The sequence below is a fragment of the Elgaria multicarinata genome, chromosome 1 (assembly GCF_023053635.1).
Source record: "Elgaria multicarinata webbii isolate HBS135686 ecotype San Diego chromosome 1, rElgMul1.1.pri, whole genome shotgun sequence".
Lineage (NCBI taxonomy): Eukaryota > Metazoa > Chordata > Lepidosauria > Squamata > Anguidae > Elgaria > Elgaria multicarinata.
Genome location: NC_086171.1, coordinates 218,632,594 through 218,642,597, shown reverse-complemented (window position 1 = coordinate 218,642,597; position 10,004 = coordinate 218,632,594). Strand labels below are relative to the sequence as shown.

At 56.2% G+C, this 10,004-nt stretch overlaps 1 protein-coding gene across 1 annotated transcript; it reads left to right on the top strand.

Annotated features, from left to right (window-relative positions):
- The first annotated feature begins 2,349 nt into the window (after positions 1-2,349).
- On the top strand, positions 2,350-9,191 carry LOC134411363 (eppin-like). The gene is made up of 4 exons (XM_063145153.1): positions 2,350-2,467; positions 4,131-4,307; positions 7,557-7,724; positions 9,178-9,191. The coding sequence occupies exons 1-4, from the start codon at positions 2,383-2,385 to the stop codon at positions 9,189-9,191; spliced, it is 444 nt and encodes a 147-aa protein (XP_063001223.1). The 5' UTR covers positions 2,350-2,382.
- Positions 9,192-10,004: the final 813 nt, after the last annotated feature.

The following is a 10,004-nucleotide window of genomic DNA, read 5'->3' as shown; positions in this document are numbered from 1 at the left end:
AGGCACAGGATTAAAGCGGCATCAAGATAAACAAAGGACTGGCAAACAGGTCGACTAGCAACATTTGGTTGGCAAGTGATGACAGATCTCACGCAGACACTAAATATATCTTATGGGTTACTGGAGGTTACCTAGTTAAAGTCCAGAAATCTGGATGGAAGCAGCTGGCTAGAACATGGTGCAGTGGTGGTGCAGCCTTACGCCAGGCAGATGTGTTAGGCTGCAACTGCAATCCTTCCCAGCTGGCATCACCACTAGGCATGCTGACTGGGAATGCTGGGAGTTGCAGTCTGATACATCTGGGAGGCACCAGGTTGTGGAAGGCCTTGGTTCAAATCTCAGTTTATCCATTAAGATCATTTGGTGACCTTGGGCCACAGTCTCCTCTCTCTCTCTCTCTCTCTCTCTTTCAGCCTGAGCTTCCGCAAAGGTTTTTTGCGAGAATAGATGGAGGGATGGAGTGACATAGGTTGAGTTCAGACGACACGCTAATCAATGGTTGTTTCCCATTCTGTTCCTATTAACCCCCACCCCACCCCGTTGATTAGCGTGTTGTCCGAACTCAGCCACAGAATCACTGGGATGCCTGGAGCTGCTTCCCAGAACTCCTGTGTGGCGCCCCCTCTCTCACTGCCTTCCAGTCCCTCTTCAAAACCCACCTTTCCCACGAAGCCTTTTCACCTCCTCCTCCTCCTCCTCCTCCTCCTCCTCCTCCTCCTCCTCCTCCTCCTCCGCCTCCTCTTCTTCTTCTTCTTCCTCTTCTTCTTCTTCTTCTTCTTCTTCTTCTTCTTCTTCTTCTTCTTCTTCTTCTTCTTCTTCTTCTTCTTCTTCTTCTTCTTCTTCTTCTTTTTCTTCTTCCTCATCTGAAGCTAGGCCCAAGGCCAGAGCAGATCCCCTCCCTCCAGCCTCCCCAGGGCTGGTTTGGCTTCCTTGCAAGAATGCTGCTGCCGGTGCCTCCGCCTCCCCGAAGACACCCAGAGATCTATGCCTCCCAGGTGTGGCAGATGACGGCCACTCTGTGCCATAGGGTCCTGGGGCTGAAGGCCTTGTCCGGGCTGCCAGGTGGGATGGAAAGCGAAAGAGGCCGCCAGCCCCTGGATGCCTTCCCCGTGTGTAAAGAGCCCAGCTGGGGGCTGCGGGTGGGACTGAGCCTGGCCAAGGGCAGGCGGAGGCAGGAGGGGTCGGCCAGGCACGTTTGGGCTGGCCGGCCGGCCAGCGCTCCCCTGGCAGAGCAAATGGGCAACGCAGTTTGGAGGGGTGGGCGCAGGCGGCACAGTCCGGGCAGCAATAAAGCCATGGGGGCGGGGGGGGGGAAGAGAAGGGAAGCCATTGGGCGGGGGCGTTGGAAGGACCCCAGTTCACTTGTTCTCAGCCACCGCAGACTGGGTTTGAAGCACCCCGGTTGCGAAAGGTGCCGGGGGGGGGGGGAATCTACACTACTGCTTTTAAAGCGCTTTAAAGCACTTTGAAAACATTTTGAAACCTGTATACGTAGTGTGTCCTGGGCCCCAACAGCTGTCAAAACTGTTATAAAGCGCTTTAAAGCAGTAGTGTAGATCCCCCCCGGGTGGCCCCGGCAGCCCTTCCTTCCAGGAAAGCCTTGACTCTTGGTCTCGATGGCTTGATGCAATCTGGGAATGATCATAGAATTATAGATCATAGAATCATAGAACAGCAGAGTTGGAAGGGGCCTACAAGGCCATCAAGTCCAACCCCCTGCTCAATGCAGGAATCCACCCTAAAGCATCCCTGACAGATGGTTGTCCAGCTGCCTCTGGAATGATCCCTCTTCCCAGCGGAGCGCCGGTGCCAGCCAGGCAGATGCACCACGTAAGGGTGAGCCATAGAACGGGTGGAGACGTGGGGACCAGCCAAGCCCCGAGGGGGCTGAAGCCGCAGGACTCTCCTTTCCGTGGGGTGGGGCCCTGCCGAGGTGCCCTGGGGGCTTCTGCCCTCGCCGACGACGCTCCCCTCCTGTTCCCATTCTGGCTACCCAAAGCTGGCCCGGTGGTCCTTGCCAGGCCCGGGAGTTCAGGGCATTGGCAACCAGCCACACTGCCCCCCCCCCCAAGCAGCCCCTGCCTTGGGCGGATGACTCCAGAAGAAAGAGGCGAGGCACCCCCGGCCAGGCTCCCGTCCGACTGGTCTCCCCACATCTAGGTGTCACCCAGCTACGCCTCCCCCATATTTTGGGAACACGTCTGTCTGGGCAGGGCAGGGCAGGGCCGGGCTCTGGGGCCGGATTAGAAGGGCATTCACGAGCCGCCGGGAGCAGGAGTGTGGCAAGCCCCAGCACATCCCCTGCGAGCCGGCCCCACCTGCCTGGCTCTTTAAAGGCAGGCTGCTTTGGCTCGTGGGCTCAGACGAGGCTCCGGCAGCACCATGAAGGCAAGCGGCCCCCTCCTCGCCCTGGCTCTGCTCGCCCTCGCGGCCCAGAGGCCCTCCTCGGCCATCAGCGCAAGCGAAGGTGAGTGCAGGCCCTTGGGGGGGGCCGGACTCTCCTGGGGAGAGACGCTGCTGCTGCTGCTGCTGCTTCCCCTCCCCTCCAGCTGAGCCCATTTCAGGGGCACCGTGTGCATGTTCTCTCCTGCTGCAGCCCCAAGCCTGCGGCTTCGCTGCCATAGGGCTTGTTTGGCTGGAGCCTCGGTGAGCCATCCTGATCAGGGGCAGGCAGAAAGGAGGTCTCCAGGTGTTTGGGACTTAGAATCATAGAATCATAGAATAGCAGAGTTGGAAGGGGCCTACAAGGCCATCGAGTCCAACCCCCTGCTTTTGCTCGTGTGTATGTGAAACTCTGAATCTCTGAGTGTGTCAGGACTGGGAGAAATGTACTGTGGAGGTTTCTGTTTCCTTTGATCAGGCATTAAGTCTCATTGGGACGAGCGGCGCTTAATTCAAACCAGGGCCCAGAAGCCGATCTGCTTTCACTAGGGTGACCCTACAGAAAGGAGGACTGGGCTCCGGTATCTTTAATAGTTGAACAGAGAAAGGAATTTCAGCAGGTGTCCTTTGTATGCCTGCAGCACCTGGGAAAATTCCCTCTTCATCATAATAGGAGCCAGATACAAAAGAGGGCAGGGCTCCTGCAGCTTCAACTGTTGTGATAAAGAGGGAATTTTGCCAGGTGCTGCATGTATACAAATTCCTTTCTCTATACAACTGTTAAAGATACAGGAGCCCTGTCCTCCTTTCCATATGGTCACCCTAGCTTTCATTGCCTGTGCTCAGCCCTGTAGCAACACATGAAGAGGAGACATGATAGCACTCTTCAAAGACTTGAAAGGTTGTCACACAAAGGAGGGCCAGGATCTCTTCTCGATCCTCCCAGAGTGCAGGACACGGAATAACGGGCTCAAGTGACAGGAAGCCAGATTCTGGCTGGACATCAGGAAAAACTTCCTGACTGTTAGAGCAGTATGACAATGGAACCAGTTACCTAGGGAGGTTGTGGGCTCAGAGCAGTACAACAATGGAACCAGTTCCCTAGGGAGGTGATGGGCTCTCCCACACTAGAGGCCTTCAAGAGGCAGCTGGACAGCCATCCGTCAGGGATGCTTTAGGGTGGATTCCTTCACTGAGCAGGGGGTTGGACTCGATGGCCTTAGAGACCCCTTCCAACTCTGCTGTTCTATGATTTTATGAAAGAGAAGTGGAGGTGGAGGTTTCTCTGATGTGCAGAGACCTTTCTCTAATCATTCTATTTGTTAGTAATACTTACAGTTACACTGCTTCGTAATATATAAAATCCCAAAGCGGGTCTCCTTCCTCTCGGGGATTATTACTATTTCTGCATCCCGTCCTTCCTGAGCTCAGGCTGGCATATATCACCCTCGCTTTTTAATCCTCACAACAACCCTATGAGGTGGGTTAGGCTGACGGAGAGCGGCTGGCCCAAGCTCAGCCACTGGGTCTCCCTTGTCCCTTTCAAGGCCGCTCCTTACAAACGGCTCTCCTCCGTCACCAGTTCCCACGTGCCCAGGTTTACGGGAGGGCCAGAAAATGGCCGGTCAGGCCTAAGCCCCAGCACCTCTTGTTCAGCCAGTGCCGTTCTGAGGATGGCCCCCAAGGGGCCCGTGAGCTCCACCGGCCCCTCCCTCCCGGGTGCTTCAGCTGTGCCCCTTGCTTTGCAGCCAAGGAAGGCTACTGCTACAACGTGCCGCCCTTGGCGGACGTCTTTGATGAGAAGGACTGCAGCGCCTGCTCCCAGAACGACTCCTGCTCCACTTGCGCCACGGACGCCCAGTGCCCGGGGACCCAGAAGTGCTGCCCGGGGAATTGCGGCTACATCTGCCAGGAAGCCGTCTTTGGTGAGTGAGTGAGTGAGTGAGTGAGTGGACCGACTGCTGGAGCGGCTGGCTGCCCTGCGGCCCGCTGCCTGTCTCTTCCTGCAGCTTGCTTGTGGCAACGGGGGCTTGGGCCGAGTGCAGGACACGGTCCAGAGTGCAGGACACAGAATAACGGGCTCAAGTGACAGGAAGCCGGATTCCGGCTGGACATCAGGAAAAACTTCCTGACTGTTAGAACAGTACAACAATGGAATCAGCTACCTAGGGAGGTTGTGGGCTCTCCCACACTAGAGGCCTTCCAGAGGCAGCTGGACAACCCTCTGTCAGGGATGCTTTAGGGTGGATTCCTGCATTGAGCAGGGGGTTGGACTCGATGGCCTTAGAGGCCCCTTCCAACTCTGCTATTCTGTGATTCTATTAGAATCATAGAATCATAGAATCTATTAGAATCATAGAAGAAGCCCCTTCCCACACCACCCCATTCTTCTTAAGGACTTGTGACTAGGGTTAAATCGGGCATACAGTGAGGGAGGCAGCTACTTTTACGAAATGACTTCCTTTCCTTTGGATTCATTTCTGGGGGAGGATAATTCTCATTTTCCTGTCTCAGCAAACATCAAGGATGTAGGAACCTAGGAAGAGCTGCCTTATCCTGAGTCAAGCCCTGGGTCCACCCAGCCCAGTATTGTCGACACGGACTGGCAGCAATGGCTCCCCGGGGTTCCAGGCAGGATTCTTTCCTTGCCCTCCCTGGAGATGCTTCCAGGGATCGAACCCGGGACCTTCTGCCTGCACAGCGGGGGCTCTTCTGCCACGCTGAGCCACGGCCCCTCCCTCTGCTGCAGACTCCCATTTTGGCCACATAGAAACACATGACGGCCACGCTGGAAAGCAGCGGAGGGCGAGGATTTTCTGAGATGCTGCTATTTGAACATGTGCAGCGCTAGAGGAGACGATATTGGGGAAAACCTAGCATTACGCAACCTGCCTTGGGTCACATGAATGACTCTCCCCCAGCTGTGCCCCCCCTCCCAGCCTAGCTGCCTCCAGCGGAAAATTTGGGGAGACCAGGCTCTCGCTGGCTCTCCCAGAGTGGGGTGTGGCTGCAGCACCTGGGACTGGCTCCCTCGCAAGATGGTAGAAAGACCAAGGCCTGGAGAGGGAGGGAGGGAGGGAGGGAGGGAGTGGGAGAACCTGCGTGTAGCTCCCCAACTCCTGGCTCAGGAATCCTGTGTCAAGTGGCCGGCAGGTCTGCTTTTGCTGGTTTGCCTTTGTGGGTGGAGTCCAAAGTTGGGTAGAGAGCGGTGTGGGCTGGAGGGTGTGGGTGGGGGCGTGGAGGCTGCAGGGCACAGGCCTAGCTAGGCCGCATGGCCTGAGCTTCTGTGGATCGGTCAGGCTCAGAGGGCCGGGGGCCAGGGAGAAGGAGGGCCGGAGGCCGGGGAGGGGCTTGGCTGGAGCAAGTCCTTTCGGGGAGCCTCTCCGGGTCCCTTTGGTGCCCTTGGCTGGTCTCAGCGCCAGAGTGCTGCACCTGGCCCAGGTCAAGGCAGAGCTGAGATTCTCAAGCAATAACGGCATAACTGTTGCCTTTCGTTGTCTTTATGTTTTGGAAATGTGAGGAGCTACACCTAGGCTAGTAGCCAACGTTAGTTCAACCTAGAGTAGATCCATTAAAATGAATGAGACTTAAGTTAGTTCTGACTAACGAATCCCATTCGTTTCAGTGGGTCTACTCTATGTAGAACTAGCATTGGCTACTAGCCCAGTGGCCCCAGACTGCTGCATGGCGTCTGCTCCGCTTTGCTGCGCTCTGCCAGGTTCCAGGCACTACAGGGCAGGGCATTCCGTGCACTGAACAGCCCAAAGTAGGGTTGCCATGTGCAACTTCTCCCATCATGGGGCTGAACTGGTGCATAAATTCTCCACTCCACACTGCTGCGCCCGAAACTCAGTCTAGAAACCACCCAGATGACTCCGATGCCAAACCCTCAGATTCAGTAAGTTTGGTGGAATGAGCATCACGCCTTGGAGCAAGAGAGAGAGAGACAGAGACAGAGACAGAGACAAAGAGAGAGAGAGAGATCCTGACAGCGCATGTTTCTTGTGCTTCCGTGTCTTGTGCTGGGTGAGGGCTGGGCCAGGCTGCTGCTGACGCAAGACACAATAACATTGGAGGCATGCAGGAGTCACGATGATGATGCAAGCTTCAGGAGGTCCAATCCTGACCTGCCCCAGCGCCCCAGGGCGCCACACACCCCAGCTGTTACCTGCGTGCCAATGCAGCTGTGCTCACCTATGTGCTGGAGAGTTCAGCTGCGTGGAGGTTGCTTGAATCCCAGCCCACCTCTTGGGGCCATGCAGGCATTTCCTGGACAGATTTGGCTCGATCATTCCAATGTGTTCCAAAAGGCAGCACCGAAAGGAAAACTTTCCGCACGTTCGGCGCTGTGCAAAAATATGTAGAATGTGAATAGAGACTTATTAAAAAAATAATTGCTTTGGCCACCAAATTTTAAGAGGTACTTAAAAAAGGCAGAAATATCAAACTGTATCCCCGGTGTTTAAGTACAGACTTCTCCAGTCCAGTCCTCTTGAATCTTGCCATTTCTAAAACTATGAAATCACCAACATCCACAGCCAGGCCCCAAAATGAGGCCTAGGGGACCACGCAGCACTAAACCTCAGGTGTGGCTGTTCCCAAGGGGCAGAGATGCACCCAGACTCTGCATGAAGAAAGACAAAACGCCACTGGTTGAGTTCCCCTCCGCCTTCCTTCCTTCTGACGATGTGGTCAGCAGCCGTGCAACAGGGGTGAGGTGTGGGGATTGGTCTCCAAATACCTGATCTCCAAACTCAACGTGCTGCGATGGTGCCCTGGGAGACAGGCCTTCCCCAGCCCCTCTCTGCCCCAGGGCTTGGGGCTCCGTTTGGATCAGGAACACAGGCAAGGAAGGAGAGGGCTGTGGGCACCTTCCAGGCAGAGCCCCGGCGTGCCCCGTGCATGTGTGTGGCTGGCATCTATCCAGGGCAAGCACATGGCCAAGGGTCAACATCTCTGAAGCCTCCGCCCTAGGTTGGCTGTGGTGATGCTGGCCAGGTCTGGTCTGTCTGGTTGTGCAAAGGGTTGGCCTCTGCCCCCTCCCGCATCCCAAGAAGACCCACAGGGGAAAGGCGGGCCCGTTCAGGCTGGGGCCCTCCGATGTCTCTCCTTTCCTCCTAAGGCCTGTCTCACCTTGCTTTTTCTGCCTCTCTCCCTCTCTCTGGGTGCCACAGACTTCTGCCAGCTGCCCTCTGTCTGCGGCAACTGCAAAGCCATGTTTGCACGCTACTTCTACAATGCCTCCACCCAGAAATGCGAGCAGTTTGTCTACGGTGGCTGCGGTGGAAACAAAAACAACTTTGAGACTGAAGGCGAGTGTTTCAGAACCTGCGGCTACCCCGGTGAGTAGCTTCTGCTCAGCTGATTGAGCGCAAACATTCGGAGGGTGAGGAGGATGCTCAAGCCGGACTCCTAGCTGGACCAGTGAAGACCTGGTCCAGATCCAGGAGACCATCCCTTCTGCACCCACCAGGAGCGTGGGGGGGTGGGCACTTCTGTGACTCCAAAAAGAGAGGACAAAGGAGAGCATCCATCTGCATAAAATTTGTGTGTGTTAATTGGTAGTTATAGACATTGTTTTAGAAAGATTACTATAACTGGTCTGTCAGGTATGCTTTAGGGTGGATTCCTGCACCAAGGGGGGAGGGGTTTGGACTTGCTGGCCTTATAGGCCCCTTCCAACTCCACTATTCTATGATTCTATGAACTTAAATAGAAATGCAATATATTTCATGGTAGTGAGGAATGCCGTGGTCAGGCGATGCGTGTACCTGCCGGCACAGTCTGCTGTTCAGGGGTTAACTATTGATGGACCACGTCAAGGCCTCTCCTGCTCTGCTGGCTTCTTTGAGGTTCATCATAGAATCATAGAATCATAGAATAGCAGAGTTGGAAGGGGCCTGCAAGGCCATCGAGTCCAATCCCCTGCTCAATGCAGGAATCCACCCTAAAGCATCCCTGACAGATAGTTGTCCGGCTGCCTCTTGATGTCCTGCACTACATCTGAGGGTGGCAGGCAAGCCGGGCAGGAGACACACAACCCTCCCCTCCCCTCCCCTCCCCTCCCCTCCCCTCCCCTCCATCCCTTCTCCTTCACCCCCCACCCGCAACGTCTACTGCCTGAGCTGATGGCTTTCCTCTGCCTCATGGTAGGGCTGGGCCCTTGGCACCGGCGCTACTTATCATAGAATCATAGAATAGCAGAGTTGGAAGGGGCCTACAAGGCCATCGAGTCCAACCCCCTGCTCAATGCAGGAATCCACCCTAAAGGAATCCATTCCCTTTGGATGTTCTCCTGGACTGATAATCCAGCGCCGCTCCTAATATGAGCAGAGTGCTGAGCTGAGCCTGGACCTGCGCTGAGCTGAGCCTGGACACGCCTTCGGGGGATTTTGCTGCCTCTGCTTCTTAAAGGCAGTTTCCTGGTGGCCCTTGGCCAAGCTGTTCTCCTAGTGGCGTACACAGTGGATGGGGAGTGATCATGGGGCGCCTGCGCTCTGCCGGCCTGGTGTTGTCCCTCATCACATTCTTTGGAACGAGCTTCTCCTGAACATGCCGCTTGTTGCTCAATCACAAAAAATGGCCTGCACTCCTAGAGCAGACCTGCACCATGTGTGCCTGGCCTGGCACTGCCCTGCGTGGCATTGGCCCACCGGGGGCTCAGTTCTTGGCTTGCCTGGGTTGTCAAGTCACCATAGCTGGATGGGCAGGGCTGTGATTAAGGTCTGAACCCGAGGCAACCCAGAGGAGGGACTGAGCTGGCCTTCCTCTAAGTGGCTGTCCTTTCTTTTTCAGGTACCTCGACCTAGGCTGAGAAGCCTTTGCCCTTGGTTCTCCTCTCCCCGTCGGCACAAGATCCAGCTCCCCGCTCAGCTCCGTGGCTGCACCATCTTCTCTGGCCTGGTGGACAGAGCGTCAAGGGCTTCCAGAAAATGGGGTGAGGGGAGCACGGAGGGCGAGGGAGCTGCTTCCCACCCTGTGGAGCTCCTCGCGCTCCGTTCCTGGGACTGCCATAGTTGTCATCCTGCGAAATGCACCTGAAATGTTTCTGTGAGGCACCGATGTCCGGCGGGTGGAAGCACAGGTCCGTTCGTGTCACAAGCGAGACCCAAGCCCAGTTTCAGAGCTCCCTGCTGTTGTGTTTTCCCTCTGCACCATTTCAGTTCCCAGAACGACGGCTCAGGCAGGCAAGAGTGAGAGTCCGTGCTTCCAGGAGCTCTCCCCTCCACTCGCTCAAGGGCAGGGGCCCTTTTCTTGGTTCCAGGGAGGAACTGGAGCAGGATCCATCCAAGGAGTCCTGCTCGGTGGTGGCCCTCTGGGCCTGCCTGCTCGGCTGCCCTGCTGACGTCAGGCGGCAGCCTAGTCCTGGTGTCCTGCCAGGCGAGCATGAGAAGCATTTGCACCCATCCTGACGAGTAGCTGTTGATGGCCTCGTCCTCCGAGCCTCTGCCTGAACCAGAGCAGTGGCGCCACGACGGGACTCGTGGGACCGCATTCCAGCCAGCCCTTTGCAGAGGCAACAGGTGTGCGGGAACTGGGCGAGGCAGCAGTTGAGATCGGAGCGCCCAGGGCACGCCGGGTGATCCCGGGCCAGCCACACTCTCGGAGCTGAAGTTACTTCA